This window comes from Eucalyptus grandis, chromosome 5 (genome assembly GCF_016545825.1).
Source record: "Eucalyptus grandis isolate ANBG69807.140 chromosome 5, ASM1654582v1, whole genome shotgun sequence".
Lineage (NCBI taxonomy): Eukaryota > Viridiplantae > Streptophyta > Magnoliopsida > Myrtales > Myrtaceae > Eucalyptus > Eucalyptus grandis.
The window spans coordinates 46,263,850-46,285,342 of record NC_052616.1 but is presented as its reverse complement, the minus strand read 5'-3'; the positions used below and the strand labels follow the sequence as shown (position 1 = coordinate 46,285,342).

The 21,493-nt window shown below is 39.2% G+C and overlaps 2 protein-coding genes across 10 annotated transcripts; both read left to right on the top strand.

The window, feature by feature from the left end:
* Positions 1 to 2,525: 2,525 nt before the first annotated feature.
* On the top strand, positions 2,526 to 7,673 carry LOC104445261 (protein SMG7L). Of its 9 annotated transcripts, XM_018874588.2 has the most exons (7): positions 2,526 to 2,759; positions 2,897 to 3,028; positions 3,696 to 3,826; positions 3,908 to 4,504; positions 4,612 to 4,734; positions 4,833 to 5,038; positions 5,192 to 7,673. In XM_018874588.2, the coding sequence occupies exons 3-7, from the start codon at positions 3,764 to 3,766 to the stop codon at positions 7,236 to 7,238; spliced, it is 3,036 nt and encodes a 1,011-aa protein (XP_018730133.2). In that variant the 5' UTR covers positions 2,526 to 2,759; positions 2,897 to 3,028; positions 3,696 to 3,763; the 3' UTR covers positions 7,239 to 7,673. The 9 variants fall into 9 exon arrangements, with proteins under 9 accessions (XP_018730133.2, XP_010057399.2, XP_010057398.2 ...); XM_010059097.3 differs by lacking the exon at positions 2,897 to 3,028; XM_010059096.3 differs by lacking the exon at positions 2,897 to 3,028 and having other exon boundaries at positions 2,757 to 2,896.
* Positions 7,674 to 8,794: 1,121 nt separating this feature from the next.
* Positions 8,795 to 12,724, top strand: LOC104445260. Its single transcript, XM_010059092.3, has 3 exons — positions 8,795 to 9,042; positions 9,143 to 9,300; positions 12,311 to 12,724. The coding sequence occupies exons 1-3, from the start codon at positions 8,959 to 8,961 to the stop codon at positions 12,405 to 12,407; spliced, it is 339 nt and encodes a 112-aa protein (XP_010057394.1). The 5' UTR covers positions 8,795 to 8,958; the 3' UTR covers positions 12,408 to 12,724.
* The last annotated feature ends 8,769 nt before the right edge of the window (positions 12,725 to 21,493 follow it).

Genomic DNA, 21,493 nt, shown 5'->3' with positions numbered 1-21,493 from the left:
AGTTTTGGAAATTTTTTATAGTACGAAAAGTAATTTCAGGTGAATACGTTATGAGCAGTGATTTGATATTTATAATAATGTTTTATCTAAAAGTTTTGCACCTAGGAAGTCCGTTCCATGGGACCCAGGAGCTCATCGTTTATCACGCGTAATCGTACACGACTGCGCATTGAAAGCTTCCGCGATTTTTTCCTTATTGTATTCAATTTTTCCGCCTCATTTAATTATTCTTTTCAATTTTGCCCCCGGCAAGCGTTCCTTTTTCAACGATTCTCGGATGCGAAGGCCGATTGTAATAAATTAATATAAGATTTTCCAGTCAATGGCATTAAATAATTCCACTATCAGCTTGTCATTGTCAGGTGCTCAATCGATGCACCAAATCACGTATATTATTTTTTTTTCATTTACCTTATCATCAAATTATGTAAATTGAGTTCACACATGAATATGGATCATGGCACTTTTTTAATTGGGATCCTGCCTTTTGTCTTAAGTAAATTACTTCAAAGCTGACAAAAATTGATCCCACGTAATGACGTGATTTTTACGATCCTTCACGTAATCATTCAATTAGTATCTAGTTCGATTTAGATTTTCAGGAAACCTAAACCGAACTGAACCAGTTGAGTGTGCATTAACATTAAATTGAATTGCGCCCCCAAATAAATATAACTTGAATCGAAGACTCATTTTGGTTATGTTTTCTTTTTTGAAATATTGAAAAAAGATTTAGTGAAAAAGAAGAAAAATTATGTGAATTGTAATATTAAGAAGATGAACAATTTTTAGTTTGATTTAGTTAACCAAACATAACCAAAACTATCCAAACTAGTTTTATCATATTATGTACGTAATTTCCTATCAAGAACAGTCTTCTTTCATTATTCAAACCAAAACCCAAATCCTAAAAACGTATGAAAATTCAGTTCAAATCAGTTTGGTTTTTTTTTATTATTCGACACCCCTATCGATGGGAGGCTAACCCATTTGGCTGTTGGTCAAAATTAAATCCTCAAAATGAAATCTTTTCAATTCTTTCAATAAGGTTCTTGAATTATTTCTAAATATCTTTTTTGTTTGGACTTATCATATATCTATATTACAAGTTACTATGTCTGTTATGTTTTATGCACAGGTAACGAAACCTTACTCTTTTACTCACACATTTTCACCTCTCACCCAAGCTCTTGAGAAGGTGGGGAATCGAATTATCCACATGTTCTTTCCTCAATGGGAAGGGTGGCCACTAATTATTTTCTAAATGTTAGATATAACTTGTTTGATCAAACATGGGAGAGAGTCACTGCAAGCCCTATATCATTGTGAAATATGCAATGTAATCTCTAAATGTTCAACCCCACTAGAGTCAAATCAATCCTTCTATATGATTTACATATGTCAAATTAATCATTCTGCACAATTCATATATTTTCATACATATTCACACCTTCTAGATAATATGATTGACTCATCACGTCAAAAATCTAACGAGATATTAGTGAACCGCACCTACATGTGTCATGTCATTGCGCATCACATGCAACAATTTTCAAATTGTGCAATTTTTCTCTCATATTGACAAAGTCAAATGGCTTTCAACAAATGTGTCCTTCTCTGCAAAGGACATAGTCCTTGAATTATTCCTAACTGTTTTTTTGTTTTGTTTTGGTTGTTGTAAAACTTACTCTCTCGCTCATGCATCCCCGCTTTCCACCTCCCTCTTCCTAAACGGAAAGGGTGGTTATGGGGGCAACCTTAATGACTATTCCTAAATGTTTCTTGTAGTTTTTTTTTTTTTTTTTTTTAATTTGATCAAACGAATGAGATAGTCACCACAAGCCCCTACATCATCAACACATGTAATGCGATATATAAAATTTTAATTTATTCGAATCTAGTCCATCGATTTTCCCAAATAAAGCCAAATTAGTCCTGCATAATTCACAAATTTTCATACGTAATTCGTGTCTTCTGGATAACACGATTGGCCTCATCACCCCCTACGTCCCCACAACCTAGCTATCCATAAATGGACCGCACCAACTCGGATCACATAATTGCGTATCCCATCCAATAATTCTCGGATCGTTTCCTCCTCTATTTCTTTCTTATAAAATTGACAAAAGTCAAACATCTTTCTGCAATGTGTCCTTCTCTGCAAGGATCCACTTGTCTTGCGCGCATTAAATGGGGGAGGAATTGTAATTATCCACAAATACGGGTCCTGACAGGTCAAAGACCCTCTGAAAATTCACACCCTCTCGCCCAACCACCCACCACCATCCGGAATGCAATGGACTTGCCCCACCCGTGGGGGGAGCTCCCCTCCCCTGCTCCGCGGCCCCACCGTATGGGCATGCGCCCGCACGGATCGGACGGCCGCGGTTGGCCGCCGTCTGGACCCGGAAACGTGATCCTAGCGAGGGCGCTGTAGGCAGCAGTGCTCTAGTTCCAATAGGGACAAAGATGGAGTCTTGGCTTAGTCTGCAAGTGATTCTTTCTCTCTCTCTCTCTCTTTCTCTCTCTCTTAGAGGGCATTTGGTCAGAGAAACGGATGATGATTGATGATGGGTCGCTTTAATTTATTCCCCACTTTTGCAAAAATTTTAATTTTTTAATGAGGTAAGTTCTTGAATTGAAAAAGAAGAGGTTCTTGAATTAGGGGCACAAAAAAGAAGTTCTTGAACTGAAATCAAGAAACAAGCAGAGAAAGACCAAGAAGACAAAAGTGAAATTGGGCAAGATTAGCCTTTGGGGTTGAGCTCTTTCTCTCTCTCTCTCTCTCTCTCTTTGTCTCTCGTCGTCATCATCAGCCACCTTTTGCTTTGTCTGTTTCGCTGCTGAAGCAGTTAAGGTGGCCAAGTTCATCAATTTCTTTTGTTTCTCTCTGAAGGTTGTAGATTCTTTCAGCATCTATCACTCTCTTTCTCTCTCTGGCTCTTGCTCTCTCTCTTGGTGTCGTGCTCACGAGTGCTGAGCTCTTGCTGATTTGCTGGTTTGGCTCTGCTTCCGGAACCTGGATTGGGTGGGTTAGTTACCTAATTTTAAAGGGTTCTTTGCAGTTGGTTTTGTATGTTGATCCATGCTGTCTGGGAACTTTCTTGGAAAGTTCATGTCTTACCTCTTCTTGTTTCGAGATCTTTTAAGGAGCATGAGGACTGTCCTTGGTGGGTGGCTGTCTTTTGCGCTTGACGCTCTGTGCTACAATTCTTGTGGGTTCTTGGAGACTCTTGTTGTTTTCCGTGATGCTCGCTTCTACTTGCTTCAATGTCCATGGGAAAGAAAATTCTTGTCATTTGTTGAACCTGAAATTCAGTTGTAGCCAACCAGTTGAGCCTGATTGCTTTTCAACGCTTTTGTTTGTATGATCATCTGAAAGAGAATTCTCTTTCAGTACATTTTTTTGTTCTATTGGATGGTCAGTAGAGTTGCGAATTCTCTCGCCTTTGTTTAGCAAGTGCTTCGGCATAAGACCCAGATGGTGAATCTTTTTATTTTCTCGGCGAATCTTTGATTTACTCCAATACGTTTTGATTTTTCTTAGCGTCCCGAGATCGAGTGGTTAAGAGCTGGGGTCAATGTTGAAGGCTTGAATTTCCCAATTTACTCGTGCAAGTGGGTGTTCAAGTCTATTGTCTCTCTGTTCTTGATGGAGACGTGTCACTGACCTGAATCATTCAATTGTCATGTAGGTCATCAGAATACTGCTAACGTCCCAGAGAAGACGAAGTTCCTTTGAAGAAGTCTTTTGACTCTAACTATGGATGCTAGGCCAATAAACCATCAGAAAGATCAAAAACAGATAGAAAATTCGCTTGCTGAGGTAATTCTTGAGAAACCATGCACTTGTTATGCTCTGTTTATTGAATTTTTATGGTTGATTACGATAATTTGATGCTTCCAGGTATCTAACACTGAAAAGCTGTTATGGGCATCGATCAATTTGAAAGGTCTATTGCATTCTGATGTCAAACACTTGTATCACCAAGTCTGTTCAGTTTACGAAAAGAGCATCCTGAAAGACTCTGAGCAGGCGGATTTGCAAGATATCGAGTATTCTTTGTGGAAGCTCCACTATAAGCATATTGATGAATTTCGTAAACAAATAAAGAAAGTTTCTAGTTGTATGAATTCTGAGGTGCCACAGAATGTTACCAATGCACAAAGAAGCACTGATGATTACAATGAAGGAATCAAGTTATTCTTGTCAGAAGCAACTAATTTCTACAAAAGTCTTATTGTAAAGGTACAAAGATGTCATGGAATTCCTGAAGATGCCTTGTTCCAGAGAAACAGCGGCATTGTAAATAATGTTGATCAGAAGAGGATAAAGAAATGCCAATTTTTATGCCATCGCTTCCTAATTTGCCTTGGGGATCTCGCAAGATACAGAGAGCTTTATGAAAGACCCGACGATCAAAACCGTAACTGGTCTATTGCAGCAGCTCATTACTTGGAAGCATTGACAATTTGGCCAGATAGTGGCAACCCACATAATCAGGTATATTGTCTTACTTTCGTCTATCCCTCGTAATTATTCTTGGATTCAATTTGAACTGAAAATATTCAGACATATATTGTATCGTAACCAATTAGTATTGTCTATAGTTGGCATTACTGTCGACATACGTAGGTGACGAGTTCCTTGCTTTGTATCACTGTATAAGAAGTTTGGCCGTTAAAGAACCTTTCCCGGATGCACGGAACAACCTTATGTTACTGTTAGAGAAGGTAAAATGTCTTTCTGTTTGCTCAGACACCTTTTGCCATGATAATCCTCATTCTCCAGTGTTCCTTGTGGTTCTAAATTGCTCATTACGACTATGCAGAGCAGGTCAGCTCTTTTGCATTCCCATTCTGCTGAGGCCTCATTCGATTTTTTGATACTGTCTGAAAGAAGAAAAGTTCTGACTAAGTTGCAATCTGGCAATGATGTGATGAACTGCAATTTATCTACAGAGGAAGGTGGTTGCTTAGGAGGAAACTTATGGTATCTTTTCGTCATATTGATAAGTTTCTTCTATGTAAGATCCAGGTAATAGTTCTACTGAAGTGTATTGTTATTGTGTGCATTGCTCATGCTGCGTCTGTTCTGACAAAGATAAGTTCTATGGTATCTTTGTCTTGTATTTCATCAGACTCAGAATGCTTATGTACTCTCCTTTCTTTTACTCTGTTGTTTGAGCAGTTTGGATGACTTTTTGAGAGCCTTTTCTTCTACAAAAGGACAATTGGAAGCTTTGTTAGATGTGGACAACATTAATCTAGAAGATGCGTTGGAGTCGTATCAGTTTATGGATCCAACAAGAACAGGCCCATTTCGAGCTGTCCAAGCCATTTGTGTCTTCATCTTTGTCATCCAAGACCTTCCCAAGAGCCCAGTAATGACAAACTTGGAAGACAAAAAGGAAAGGCCACCGCCCCTCTTGAGAGACCATGCTGTGATGGCTCTTTTTACATATGTGAATCGGCTCGTTGATCGAGTTATGAAGGCCAGTCCCTGGGATTCCTGCCCTCTTTTACCAGCTATTCTTGTGTTTGTGGAATGGTTGGCAAATCTACCTGAAGAAGAGGCTCTCTGTGGGGCCGATGAAAAGAGTGAAGCGGCTCTGTCGTCTTTCCATAAGAGCTTTATTTGCCTAGTAAACCTCATGCACTCTCACGTGGGCGAAGTTAAGTCTCAAGATTGTGCTCTTTGGGAAGATTACGAGTTGAGAGGCTTTGCACCTGCTGCACACACACATGTTCTGCTAGATTTCTCAGCTCATTGGGAAAATAGCACCGACTATCGAAGAGGAAAAGCGTGCCGAGCCCATCGAATTGTTATTGCTGCCATTAGGATTGCTGAGGGCTCTGGTCATCATCACAGGTGGATCCAGTATGATAAGCCGAGAAGACAATTCTATGAGCTGGAGTCAAACGAGTCTTTGGAGATGAAATGCTTGGAAAAAGATAGATCCATGACAGGTACTAGTCCAGAACTAAAAATTTCTCCAGCACAGACGAGTGAAGTCACTGAAGAACGAGGAAAAGAAGTCCTCAGAGAAAGTCCGAGAAGATCTGTTACCTTGGAGGAGGAGGAAGTCATTCTGTTCAAGCCTCTGACAAGACACAACTCGGCTCCACTTCATAATTACGTCACAAAGAAAAGAGACTCCCATGAAGAACTAATGGATCAATCAGCACCGCCTGATGAATGCTTGCGTCGTGCCACATCTTTGCTCATAGCCCAGAACCCTGTGCACAGTGAACCATCTAATTTCCAGCCCAACAACAATAGTTTCAGGCGCAATGAGCCATTCAAGCAGCAGCACCCGCCGCCGCCAATTTTTGGTGATGTGGCAAACTTCTTTCCTGCATCGTCAATCTCTACCGGTGCTGGGCCTCCCTCACTAAATGCGTGGGTCCTCAACAGAGGAAGCTTGAACGTGAATGAAGAGAAAGGGATTGGTTTGGGTAAACATCACTTACCTCCTATAGAGGAAGTAGCTTCTGAATCGCTGGCCAATCTCTCCATTACCAAAACTAGCGAGCCTCAGAACCCAGTTATTGGTTCTTGCCATGAATCCGTAATAACCCATTATCCTTCTCCTCTTCATTCCACTCCTGTGCCTTCAGCGCCTCTTTTGCCGGATGATGCTGTTTGGTTTAGCGGAGCGAATACATCTAGTTTCTCTGATCACAGGACAAATGCGACAATTGGGCTAACTGAGAATTTTCTTGACGCATCACCTGGGAAGAGCTATTCAAATTATGCTGTTCCTCTTGCCCCTAATGCTTCTAGTCTTGGTGTCGCCGGCTTTAACTATGTATACCCCATACAGTGCGGAATGAGTTCTTCAGAATGGCTCCGCCAGTTCAGAGAAATCAACAATCTCCACCAGGGCAATAATGTTCAAATGTTGAGTCCTAGTCTCCATGGCCCTGGAAACATTGGAAATGTTTATCATCTTGGTGTCCCTCAAATCGATCCAATCAACTCCTGGGGAACTCCCTCGTACTCTAACCAAACAGTATACTCAAATCACCAGGCTGCGACTCCCAGATTTCCTGCCTTTTACGGAGTGGACGAGCCAAAGGACAGAGTCTTTCATGCGTATTATCGAGCTAGTCCTTATGGTTGCGGTGCTGTGACAGTGGAACCAAGAGATGATCAGGAGATACTTCTGCAGTACCTTAAAGAGAGAGAGTGGCAGCTCCAGCAGGATCCTAACCTGCAAGGTCCCACATTCTAGGAGATAAAGCGGATATCGTATTGCCTCTCGAGTGGCTTGCTGTGGCAATTACTTAGCTGGAGTGTGTACTTTCGTCTGATTAATCACTCGAAAGACTTGCCAGTCACAACCCATTTTCCTGGTATGCAAATGTATGTAAAACTCATTGTACAGCGGATCTGATACAGGTAGACAAGGAAGAGTCAGCTAGGAAGAAAGAAAGGTCATACTCTCTCGTAGTGAGATTTAAAGCATCTGAAATTTGCTTATGTCCCTTTTGGACATTGTAATTGCTGAGAGAATACCTAGAGAAACCTTTTAGTCTTCTGACAAAACAACACTTCTAGTTGATAATGAAATGATAACCAAAGGCATGTTCAGACGTTGTTTATGTTTCTTGCCCTGGAGGGCATGTTGATCGAAATGATTTCTTGCTGCAGTCAAGATTTCGGCTTTTGTTGGCCTAGTATTTGCATTGTATGCATGTTCTGTCTCCTCATTTCTTTCACGGTTGCGATCTTATCAAAGCTGGATATACTTGTTTGGAAGTAGACTAGGTATTGAATTCTCTGTCTTGTGTCATGAGCAGGAAATCAGATGAATGCTCTGACTGCATCATCTGCATCATTAGGTTGGTGTCTCTTCCTTCATGGGAAAGGAGGGACATAGAACTCCAAGCGCTATTTGCACATTAAGAAGCATGAGTCGAATGCTAGATCTCTCGCTTTATTTTTTAAATTCAGGGGCACAAGTGTGCTAGAACACCCTGCAAATAGCATAACTTGGTTAAGTCCTGGCCCTTGGCCTGTGCAGGTGATCTTCACCAAAGCATTTTACACGTTGTTAGTGGGAAAGGCTAGATTTCATGTTTGGTGAAGTCACGAGTGAGTCATTTATGGTTGACTACTTAAGTGTCCAGACAGTGCTTGGCTGAATAGGATGTGTACTATGTCCGGAGCAGACAAACCACAATACCAGAAAGGAAGGGCATACATGAACTCATCAGCCACTCAACTCGATATCTTGCAATAGTCTTTACTTAATCTTCTTTTCTATGACATGATGTCGAAGCTGTCAGGCATGCAGACAGCGGGCTTGTTTGGCTTTGCAAACATTCGGAAAAAACACATTTCAGATCCTAATTTTGCATATTCATCCAAGCAGTCTCGAGGCCGAAATAATCTATTTCAAAATGCCATTTTCTTTGCTTCGAGCCATTGCGACGTGGTCCGAACCTTATGGCTTCATAATAGTGTCAGCCAATCCTTTCTTCACAAGAATAAATTTGGGAGTCAGTATTGCGAGATGAGATTCGAGACCACCTAAATGTTCTTACGTCAAGGTCACATCTGTCCACAGCAGATAGAAATCTGTCATCTCAAATAAGGCGACCAGAGAAAGGTGCGGGAATATGCCGATTAGATAAAGGTGTGGGAATATGTTGAATGGGTCAGGCCAAAAATATGACAAAGTTTTGTTAGATGAGCTGAAAATGAAAATTCATTTTCAAATTGGGCCATTCTTATAATTATGAAATTTTTCTGGTCCCCTCTGAAATTTGGCTAACTACTTTTGATCAAACCTTTGGAGCCCGAAAGTACTGGGGAGATCAAGAAAAGCCCGTGGAGGTTGCTCATCAGATCGACGGAAACAACTTCAAGCAAAAGCCCATCGCCCTCGTCTCGTTCGATTCAAGCTGCAGGAGTGACGTCATCACAGCCGGCGCCCGGATCGATCGGAGATGGAGGACAAGCCGCCGGCGAAGGAGGGCGACGTGTCGCCGGCGACGGCGGTCCTGCTCGGCGCTCTCGCGCCGGGAGTCAACGTACGGTTTCGAATTCCGGCGAGCGCAGGAGAGGGTCATTGACTTCGGCGCTCAAGGAAAGTGATGTTCTTTCCTTTGTTTCTTGCCTTTTGGATTTCAGGGTCCGACGTGGAACGCGCTGAAGATGGCGTTCGTGATGCTGGGTGGGTCGCTGGCCGTCATGATGGGCTTGGCCTTCTCTTCGAGCGATTCTTGGTTGACCCTCCACGTGTCGTTCCTCGTGATGATCACGCTCGCTCTGTTCTCGCTTCTTAGCTGGTAATATTCAGCTGCTTGTGCTCTTGCAGATGTTGCTTCCATGTCTTTTGATTGGGGCTCAGCCTTTTGGATATAGATTGTACTTGTTAGGGTGCATGAGTGAAAGGCGAAGTGAGATGGAGTCTCACTTTGGGTAATTAGAGTTAAAGAAGGACGAATTAGTATACCCATTGGCTTGAAATTATTTAGTGAGTGCTTGGTATAAGCAATTAGACAAGGAGGCATGCTGATGGATTTGGACTTCCCATTATGAGATACTTGGTTTCAGTTCGGCTTCCCAACATGTTTGTTTGCTTATGTTATGGTAATTGTAAGACAGGGTAGTTGAAATCCACGTGCAAGATTTGGTTGGACTTTGGTTTTGCTATTGATTGATTGATGCTGCTTTTGAAGAATATGGTTTCCATTGACTAGAGGAAATCTTGCCTTGGTCTTTGGATCTTGTCTGGAGAAAGTAGATGGAAACTCTGAAGTTTCTTTAGTTGGCAATTTCAGGGAATGGAGATGGTATTGTTAGGTCTAGACCCCCTTTTAGAGGAAGAATAATTGACGGTGGCTTCAATTTCAGCGCTTCATTTGATTTTCAAACACACTTTGCATCTGCAGAGACACATTGATTCATCTCTTGTTAATCTGTAGCAGATGTATGGTCTACTATTTTTCTGGGGACATCCACTTTCAATTAATAATTGTTGACGGGAGATGAATCTGCCGGATTTAGCATTTTTTTTTTTTTTTTTTTTTTTTTTTTAGAATATACAAGGGAAAAGGTTTGACAATTAAATCGACTATGGTAAATAAAGTTTCTGGACTAGCTTTATGCTCTGTAAATGTAGGTGGCATTCCATTTTTTATTCTACTATATTGGATAAATTCCTGGGAACTTCACCTGATAAAATTGGGAAATCTATTAATGATCTTTTGGACCTATTCAATGTAATTGGTGTACTGGTGTCTAAGATCCCAAAATACCGTTGGTGGATATGGGGAGACAAGGAGGGTAAAGAAGAAACGACTATGGGTTTGTTGATTGGGTGGCCTCCTGGTCTTGCTAATTCATAGGAAATTGATAGCTGGTGTGTTCTTTGAAATGACAACTTCGAAGATTTGATAATGTACATTCATGGTTGCATTTTCCCTTTAGACAAGTTCATGGCAATGGAAGTGGAACTTATGATATTCTTTGGATAAAATTAACCATATTTGTCTTTTTATATCATCTATTGCTTTTGCACCCCTGAGTCAAACCTTCATCTAAATTAAGGGAAATTTTGTCTTCTACATATGGTTAATTGAAGTAACTGGTGCAGTGATAGGTGCTGAGTCCAGTCTTCTTGCTGCATCACTAATATAGTATGTTTGGTTAAACTTGAAGCCATTGTGACGGTTGAAGTTGTAGAAGCAAACAGAGTTGCTTGAATGTGAGATTTTTTCTGGTTAAGCACTTGAAAATGGAACACGTATATGCTGCCGAAGGTTCTTGGATGTTGTATTGGTGGCCTTTTTAGTGTCTTTTCTTCCATTTGTTTCCTTATTAGCTGATTTTCCGCTTTCTCCCATTTACTATATACCACACCTGCATCTTTAACTTGTCTTTCTCCCAAAAATAAGCTTCCACAGCTCATGTGGCAAGTCTGACAGTCCTAGGTCACCTAAATCTGGAAACACTAAACACCTTCTCACCAAACGAAAAAATTAATAGAGACACCGAAAAGGGATTAAACTGGAGACACGTGCTCTGATTAAGATTTAGATCCTTAAGTTTTGTCTATGTTCAATCTCATATCTTACTTGGTTATTGCTTGGCATGTAAATAACTCTACTGAAAATTTCAGCTACATCTAGACGGGGAATGATAAGTGCAATATCAGTTGTCCATTTATTTTGTATTGCCCAGTGCAGTTCAATTTATTGCTGCTCTGTGTCATGTAGAATTCTTGCCTCCAGTTCTGGGGAAATGCAAAATTTGAGTGTGCCTAATGTATCCTAACACCATAAGAATAACAAGGCAGATAGGATTTTATGTGGAAATTCTCAGGTATTTGACGGCCCAGGGATGATGGGTCCCTTTTCCTTCCACCCCATCTCTCCTTTTCTTCATGGTTCTTAATAAATTAGGAATGGACACTACAGTTGGATGGTTACTTCTGACCTTTCATTTAGATGTCAGTTTGCTTTAGCTCTTCCAAGATGTGATGATGGGGGCAATAACCAAACGCTCTTTTGTACCACTGCTGCTATTTCCAGAGCTTCAACGGGTAGTGGGAGCAATTATTGAATGTTTCAACAACCAATTTTCCAAAATAGCATCTGCTTTCCAAAACTGCACTTTGTGGCCATTTCATTTTCACTTGTCTTTGTACCTGGGTCACTTGCAGTGACTCACTTTCCTGTCTGATCCATCTCCTCTATTTATGTCCATTTGCCATCTTAATCTTATTGAAATCATGCTTCACCAATGTTCCTCTGTTCCTTATTGCACTCCATCTCTGAAAATCCAAGTCTCTTCTTCACCACTGTCCCTGCTCTGCTACCATCAGTTTGTGCATTGCAGGTTGTTGTCAGAAACAAACGGAACGTTTGAAGTGACTGACTTCTCTGCAAAGTTTAACGTGCTTCAGTAATTGAAATTTTTATATATTGCTAGGATGTTCTAACTAGGCCGCCGTAGACAATCAGAACTTGTTCTTAGTGTCCCATTGCAGCGTAAAGCTAAAATGCAGGTTATCAGAACCCTCCTAGCCCACCAAACTGGTCACTGGGGAGAAGACATTTTCTTTTCCAGAGATAATTTGTTTTGCCCCATTTTCATTATCGTCCAATAAATGCTTATTCCCTCCCTTTTCTTCGTTTCTTTGGATTATCTTCTGGAGTAGTTGTGCTAACAACCGACACGAATGAATCTGGTTTTTTGGTTCTTTAGTCTCAAACTTTATCATTGGCTGGGAGATAAGCTTTGCTTGTTTTATCTTTGAAGTGTTGTTCTCAGGACAGGGTAATTTTTCTGCAGGTTTCTGGCACAAACCGGATTGGTTTCAGTTGACAGTCAAATGCAGGATCTTAATTTAGTGCCAAATGATCAGACCAAGAAAGAAAAAGTTCGCTGATACGGTCCCATGGTCTCATCAAGTGTAAATGCCAAGGCTGACAATTTTCAAGGTTACTCATGCATGACTTTGGAGAAGCGAGACAGGCAAATTTTTCGAAGAACTGTAACGCCAACAATAGGACACCCCAGCTTGTCTCTCTGCTCATGAGATTTTGGTCTGTAATTTTTGGGTCTCATCTCAGCTTATTTTTCTCTCATGGGCTTTACCCAGGATTAAAATACTTAAACACATTTATTTATAATTTTCAATTCTTTCAGATGTGCAAACATGTACTTTCGAAAAACTGAATACAGATGCACTTTTTCACCCCGTTATGAGTTCTCTCTTTGCTTTTCATGGTCCTTTACTCATTATATTCAGGAGTAGGTTCATTGCTCTAGGCTGAGCAGCAGCAGCAACTGCCTACCGGTTATTCTAACATTAGGTCATTTCATATTCTCTCTGACTGTGGTCCAAGGCCAAGGGCGATCTACTCTTTCCGCAGGGGGCAAAATCTGTGGATGGCTTATCATCATCTCAAGTCATTAACAGATAAATTTCCACCTGAATATTGTAGTCTGTCTTTTTTATCTATGCTTTTCAAGTGTTTTCAGGGTTCAAAAGTGATAATATCACGAACTCCTGTGAGAGATGGTATTGTAATGGAGTTGTGATATGCTATTGCTAGGCATTACTCTTCATACTCTGCTAGTCTATCCTCCAGTTGTCATCCTCAAAATTTAAAGAGCTTGAACCACTGAAGTTAACGGTTAAATACTTGGTAAGAAAGCAAAGTTACTACATGAAATTGAATCAGAAGTGAAACTGAATTGTGGCTGCAGATTTCAATCAGGATTAGAAGAGAATCAAAATCCAGACCTGACTTGAACAACTGTAAAAAACTGAATTCGATGAAAGAAAATTCCGGGTACCATTCGGTACTGGCCTTCCTTGTAATCGAAGAATTTATGTAGTCCATGGCTTGGTTTATCATTTCTATGTTGAGCCGCTGTTGCCTATCCAACACTGATCCAAGAGGGAATAAGTGTGTGGATCCATAGAAGTAAGGGTTTCGAGACCTCTGCAGTAGCTATCGAAGTCGATTTGCTGGTCGTCTCCCGTCGAAGCATCCGGTTGTCTAGAGGTCCCCTCACTAGCAACATTTAAGTATTCTCTGTACAGTACAGAAGAGCCTGTAGAGAAATTAGCCGCTAAGGTTTCGGTATCTCCGTCGCGGTGCTTGAATTGTCGCATTGGCAGTGCCGGAGCTACTGCTTCTTCTCCTTCGGCAGCTCTTGGTTCATTCGAGATCGGTGCGATTGAGGTGTTCAGGTCAAGGTCTTCAATGGGCCGGTATCGTCTGTTCCAGGGATTTTCCTCTGTTCTGGCCACCTTTTCAATGGAGAAGTACTGTGTTCCACAGGCACCAAAACGTTCTGAGGTTAGTGTCCATAAAATGAGAAATTAAAAAGGCCGTATCAACTCGCTTTTTGAATGACCTAATAAATGAAATCAATCACTTTCGTTCAAGAAAGGCAGAGAAGAACCACCACGACTCCATTCTCCTCGATAAATCCACGCCCTTTTTTTCTTTTTTTTCTTTTTTCTGACAACGCTCCGTAACTTTATAAGAAAAAATTGCCAAAAAAATTCTACATTTATTGCAAATTTTCCAATTTAGTCCTAAATCTTTTTTTTTTTTTTTGCCAATTTAGTTCATTTGGCCAAATTTGACCGGCCAAAGCTAGCGCACAATTTTTTAATAATATTTTATTTTTTTAGTTTTTCTTTTCTTTTTTTCTCACTCCTTTCTCCTTCCTCTTGCTTTGGCAACCGGCCAAAGGAGAGGGCTAGTTGTTGGCCAGTGGCGAGCTCGCTTTGCCAGTGGTTGGGCAAGCTTGCCTCACTAGGCGAGGTCAGCCTTGCCACTAGTCGGCAATTGACCCTCTCCTCTAGCCCATCGCTAGAGCAAGGGGAAAAAGGAGAGAGGAGGAAAGAAAAAAGAGAGAAAAAAAGGAAAAATAAAAAGTTAAAAAATAAAATTTTACTAAAAAATTGTCTACTTGTGCTTGCCGGCATCCACATTAGCGCCGGTTGGCTAAATTAGGCTAAATGGACTAGATTGACACAATTACAAAAAGTTTAGAACTGGGTTGGTCAAAAAAAAATTTATGACTAAATTGAAAAAATTGCAATAGGCTTATGACTTTTTTGGTAATTTTCCCAAATTTATAACATCTTAATCTTCTTTTTGGATATCCTCTTAATCAAAGTCAAAGTTTAATTTGGTCAAGGAACTATAAAAGAGCATGTTTTAAGCTAAAAAAAAAGAATGGAATAGCATTATCCATTGTTCAAATGTATAGACATATGTACCATAAACAATTGAGGGCATTGTGATAGAGAATCCTCATCCTAAGGGGACAAGAAGATTGAGATCTCTTAAAACAAGACAATTTATTATTCTCTATATATTGATACATTTTAGCGCTTTCTCCATAAATGTCAATTCTCATCTCTATTTTAACTTATGTCATTAGCTCGAGTCGATTTTGTTTATTACTAGGACAAAGTTAGGTTTTGATTCATTCCTCGTGAAACAAAATCAAATTCTACAGAGGTCATATCAAACATATCAACATGTCAAATTTTGAGTAAATTTTATTCACAAATCACCATTGTCATATTCAAAAAAAAAAAAATTATCAGTAACATTTTCTCCTAAGCACTGTTAGTAACCTCAGTCTATTGAGCTCTTCAATATAATAATTTCGTAGAGATAAAAGAGGACCTTATAGTAAGGTGGTCGACTTATCAAAATTACACGACAAATTAAAGAAAAAAACCTTAATCAAAGATTTCCTTCACTCTGAATTTTGGGAAAAATAAATTTTCTTTTTTTTTATTTTTTATTTTTCGCTTTTCTATGGAAGATTTCCTACAAATTTCTTCCCACGTGTCATTAACGTTATAATCCTACGTCCTCATTATGACCTCCACTTTTGTGGTCAACGCTGTTCACCCCCGTTAAAATTCGTTGAAATGTCCAAGACTAAAATTTCGTCGCCTAGCTAAACAAACTCGCCTTCCTTTTTGGAATTTTAAATTTGAATAATCCTGCTCTTGAACGTGATTAACGAAGCATATTAAATGAAACCCAACAAGGAAATAAATAAATAATTAAGACACTCACGATCTTCTTGCATTCATCTTCATAGAATGTAATGGAATCTCCGATATCCAGTCCATTTTGCCTCACTAATTCTCCTGCTTACGAATTAGATGCTGAACATGATTAGGTGAATGTACAAAGCCAATAGTAGAAATTAGGGTTTTCAATTTCATATTTCAATGAGAAAATTTCAAGATGAGAAGGATGCGGATATTTCTACACATCCACTTATTATCGGAGAATTACGAGTTAAATAAATCAAACAAATGCGATCGCCTAATTATAGGACATTGGAAAAAAAAAATTGGAAGAGGATGGAAAAGATACCTGTATTTTCGAATAAATACATTCTGCTATTGTTATTTGACCAATACCTACGTTTTGTCAAGGAGTTTGCACTATTAGTCAAAGAAGAATAATAGATTCATAGATAATTAAAGTTATTATTTGGAGCTGCAATGAATTAAGGAGAAATAAAGTGCAAAAAAGTTCAATAAAAGCTTGCTTGCTAACTTCTAACCTGTATCTCAAGATCCACTCATGGGGAGAGTACACATCTCTTATCACTAATTGAATTCCTTCTTTGTCGGGAATGATTGGAAGATTTTCTTCTGCCTCCCTCTAATTAAAAATCAACAAGGGGCAAAAACCCAACTTACAATAAAAGTTAAAACTCTATAGTTTTGACCAAGAAATTATCAAATGAATCGGTGGGTTATAATAGTATTTGGAGTCTCACCTTTGGAAGTACGATCCTTCCTAGGCACCCGACATCACTGTTCTTCAATTCCTTTTTGAAAAGCATTCTCAATCTCTATTCCAACCATCACACAATTCAATTCCAAAACAATCACGATTACGAAAAGAGCCACAAAAACTTCCAATAATATTCAGAATTTGAGATGTTAGTTTAAATTTCCCCACCTTACCATCTGGCATGAAAAATGTACGTTCATCCTCCCTACCATTGTTTTCCAAAGTCTGATCATCCATGGGATGTTTGCTTGAAATTACCCCATTGCTCGATGGGCTTGCGCTCGCATTTGTAGTAGACGAAGCCGACGAGCCCCTTCGGTGCAAATCGAGGCTCCTTCGGCGGGCCATCTTTCTTCTTTTTCTCGCGGCCTTTGTCGCCCAAGCGTCGAGAACCTTTTGGTCATGCCCCGCCAGATCGAACGTGGTTGGTCGAGACACTGGCGGTTCAAATCGAACCGGTTGAGGACCGTTGTGATTTTGCCAGAAACAGAAAGGCTCGGGCGAATAATGAGGTGGGTATGGGTATGGGTACGGATATGGAAATGGCAGCCCTTGAAATGAAGGTGCGGATTGTGTTGGGGCGTGAATTATCTGAGCTGGGGATCGTTCAAATGAAGAGAAATGAAGGTTTTGAGGATAACCCATCATTGGTTGCCTGCCTATATTGGAAATGCTTGTGGACTTGGAGGAGTCAAATGGTGCAAGAAACCTGCACATTTTCCTTTGAATTGAAACTCAAAACAATAAATGGTGAAGGAGCTTTTGCTATTTTTTCTTCAAGTCTCTAGCGACTTGGAGATTGCGAAAGTGAAGAGGCTTTTTATAGGGCAGCGTCTCAAGCTAGGGTTAAGGCCATTTTAGTATTAGGTCACTTGAGTTGGAAAGAAACAAAACCGGTTTTAACTCAAATGGACTAATTTCTAAGTTGTCAATTGCATTACGGGAAACAATTCACTACTTAAAAAAAAAAAGGATAAGAATTGCACGTACTATTGGTGTTATATCTCCGTAAAAATCATCGTTTCTAAGTTGAATCCATCCTATAAGTTCTTATTTAGGTCTAACTAATGGTCGGCTGAGAATATGTGTCAACTCGTAATTATTATGGTTAGATAACATGCCTTTGAAGACATTGAATGTGCATTATAAATGAATCCTCGAATGCCTAGATAATCATACATGAACACGCGCGACATGTGATACTCTTTTGCGGAGGAACTATCCTCCAGCAGATATAAGCATTATTTAATGAAGGACCAATGTCCATGTTTTGTCATTTCTTTCAGTTTTTGTACTCTCGTTATTTGATAAGTAAAACCGTTACGATTTTCCTGGACATTCGAGTTTGAAAATGATGAACGAGAAGGAGAAAGATGTCAAGACTAATAAATTCAGAGGAAACGGTGGTTTTAAGGGGGAAAGGCCATTGATATAGAGAGGGGGGGGAACTGCACTCATTATATAAATAATCTGATGTGAAAGTCAACATCTCTAATAAAATTATATGAGAATTCATGTTTGAGGGGATAATTGTCCAAAAATACTAGTTTTATTTTATAGTGGCCAATTCAACTCTAGACTTTTCAATTTTACTAATTTAGCATTAAATTTTTTTAAATTTTTTTTTTCCATTGTTCATCATTTCAAAAAAGGGTTGATGACTTTGTCAAGCCTTGGTGATGGCCATAAACCCTTAGTGGCCACAGGTGAGGGCTACAAAGCCCTCATCAATCGTGGGTGAGGGCCGGCGAGCAAGGGCATGCAAGCCCTTGCCTCTTGCCAACCATTGCTAAAGCCTTGGCGACTCCCGCTGATCCTTTCAAGAAGATAGTGAAAAGAAATTTAAAAAAATTCATGTTAACACCATTGTGTGACATAGAATGACTAATCATTACATCAATAATTTCTAGCCAAATTTGGTTAGAAAGACTACAAGGGTGTTTGGTTTAGTTTTCTCAAGATATTTTGGGCCGCCTAACTCCCTAGGGAAAAAGTTAGGGAAAAGTATAAAAAAAGTCATAAATTTATTGCATTGGTACCAATTCGGTCCATCCGGCCAATTTTGGCCGGGTGGGCGCTAATGTAGCAATTTTATGATTTTTTCGAATTTTTTTTATTAATTCGCTCGGCCTCGCCAAGGTCGCGAGCGATGGTGTGGTAACTATTTTTGAACCAATTTGGGAATATACTGGCATTGGGACTCGGCGGCAAGGCCAAGGCGAGGCTGAGCGAGGGTGAAAACCCAAAGGTAAAAGAAAAGAAAAAAAAAAAATTAATAAATAAAAAAATCATAAAAATTGCCACCTTGAATTTTCATCATTTTATTAAAAGGTTTAATGCAATTGAAAAGTTTAGAACTTTAGTACAAGGTTAATAAAAAAAGTTTTTTTTTTTTGGACCAATTTGGGAATATACATTCAAAATTGCACCCACTATTTTTTTGAATTTTTTTTTTTTTTTTTCATCTTTCCCCCACAATTTTTTTTTGAAATTTTTGTTATCTTGCCCTCTCTCGGCCATTGTCCATCTTCTTCAATTGTTGAAGGTGTCTTAGGAGGAGTAAAAGTGATTGGCCTCTAGTGTGCGCAATTCCAGTAGGGGAAGTCTGCGTATAGGTCCCAGATGACATGAGCTACGGAGTGCTCAAAGAGGTCACCATCAAAGTGAACGAAACGAAGAGCTTGTACTCACTAGGGCTCTCGGTGACAGAGGGTCTTCCGAGGAGGGAAACAAGTAAGAGCGATTCGGCTTCCCGCAAGCGCCGTAGACGAGGATTCTAAAGTTCTTAAGCATGTTGTCGTATTTGGCAATAAAAATGACTGGTGATAGATATGGCGGAGGAGCAAAAGGAGGATACAGTGGAGTAGAAAGCTCTTTATTAGCATAACAATTTTTAAGGATATTGAGAATAACAGTTTATTATAAACTACAAATTCTTAAAGGAGTGGATTTTGCAATAGTTTATAATTATTTATTTATTAACTTTTTTTGTTTGAAATAGACTATTATTCTCATAATAGATTATATGTTATTACATAATCATTTCTCAAGTAGAAAAGGTATAGAGAGAGAGAGTGCAAGGAAGAGAGAGAGGTTGGCAATGAGCATTTTCCACGGGCGTTGGAGAGAAGATGAGCTATTTATTTTGTGATTTGAGATCAAAGCAGGATTTTAAAAACCAAATGAAGTTCATAGAGCCCCTTTTTATTAAGAATCAAAGGACATTCAAACTTTAGGATTTTGATGAAGGATCATATGGCTCCCATGAAGTTCTTTTGTTTTTTCTTCTTCCTTTCTGTTGCATTTTTCTCACCTTTTTTTGGGTAATGCGCTACTTGTAATGGTGTTTTGATCATATCATCCAGGTCCCACTTTTTCAACATCTTCCCTTTTCTTCTTTCTATCAAATATGATGTGTAGTTTAGGGCGCGTTTGGTAACGATTCTGTTTCCGGAGATAGATTATAATAAAAAATGATTATTTTTTATTCTGTTTTCGGGAACAGATTCTAAGCATTTTAAGCCGTTTGGTAACTGTTCAAAATTTCTGATTCTATAATAGAATTGCATTTGATACTTGTGCTCATTAATTATGTTCCAAATCAATTTCTTTTAATTTTTAAATAATTTTTATACTTTTTATACTTTTTCTTTTTCTTTTTTTCTTTTTTCTCCTATTCTTCTTCTTCAAGCGGGTCGCCGGACAGGCGATGGGCCAAACGAGGGCTAGCGACCTCACCGGAGCGTCGCCGGCCCCGGCGGGGCCCTCATGGGCCGAGCCTCGCCGATAGCCGAGTGAGGCTCCCCAGCCCCTCACCCAGCCCCGGCAAGGCCCACTTGGCCACCGGCAAGCTCGCCGGACCAGTTGCCGGTGACCAGCGGCCGTGGCGGCGGGCGGTGGCGGACAACAACTGCGGGATGGCAATCAATGAAGAAGAAAAAAAAAAGAGAAGAAGAAGAGAAAATTAAAGAAGAAGAGTTGGTTTTGATTCTTAAATTTGCTTCCGTAACAAGAATCAATTTTTTTTTTTATTCTTAATTATGTTCCAAATCTATTTCCGGAAACAAAAAAAATAGAAATTTGTTCCCGAGAACAAAAATTTTACTAAACATGATTCTGTTCCCAAACTACTCCCAGGAACAAAAAATCAAAATCAGTCATTGTTGGGATGGTTACTAAATAGGTACTTAGTTTCTTCATTTTTTTTCTTAGAGATCCCACCTTACTCCTCCTTAATTCTCTCTATCCTCTCTCCTAGAGGTAATTCTCGCCCTCTCCAATTACTTTTAATTAAATCTAATTATGGTTCAAGTCTTATTGATAATTTATTAGTGATCAAGAAATGAAGAAAGCTTACTCTCATCTCAATTCCGCTCCTAAAAGGATTCACATTTTCCAGCTAGTAAAGAAAATGGAGAGAAAGGAAAAAAAAAAAAGAAAGCTTCAAAGTCATAATTTTGTTTTTCTCGCCCTCATCAGATGCAATCGAAGATATTCCATTGCTGCGTTGATCTTTTTCTGCTTCTTTGTTTTCTTCATAAGCTTTATAATTATGACCATGGACAACATGGCTACCAACATAATCATCGTCAACTGAATCATGACCATGAACTTTAGGACCACCAAATCATGGTCCTCTTGCTCACTCTCTCCCTCCCTTTCTCTATCTCCCTTTGATCTCTCCATTTCTTCTTTCTCTTCTCCTTCATCGTGATAGACATATTGACTGACCTTTACTTTAGTTGACCACTCTTGACTATCTCTCCTACAGTCTCATCATCAGCATGCCATTTCTTCAGGAAAAGTGCCAAAAAAGTCTTAAATCTTTTATCTTTATGCCGATTTAGTCCTAAACATTTTTTTATTACCGATTTAGTTCTAAACATTTTTACGTTGTGCCAATTAAGTCATTTCCAGCTAATTTTAGTCGGATTTTGCTGACTGAATGCCGGCGCTGACATGGCCTAATCGGAGCTAATGTGGATAACTTTTAATAATATTTTAATATTTTAGAATTTTTTTATTTTTTATTTTTAAAATTTTTATTCTTATTTTTTTATTTTTTATTTTTAAAATTTTTATTCTTATTTTTTATTTTTTATTTTTTTAAAATTTTTATTCTTATTTTTTTACTTTTTATTTTTTATTTTTTTATTTTTCTGTTTTTCTTCTCTCT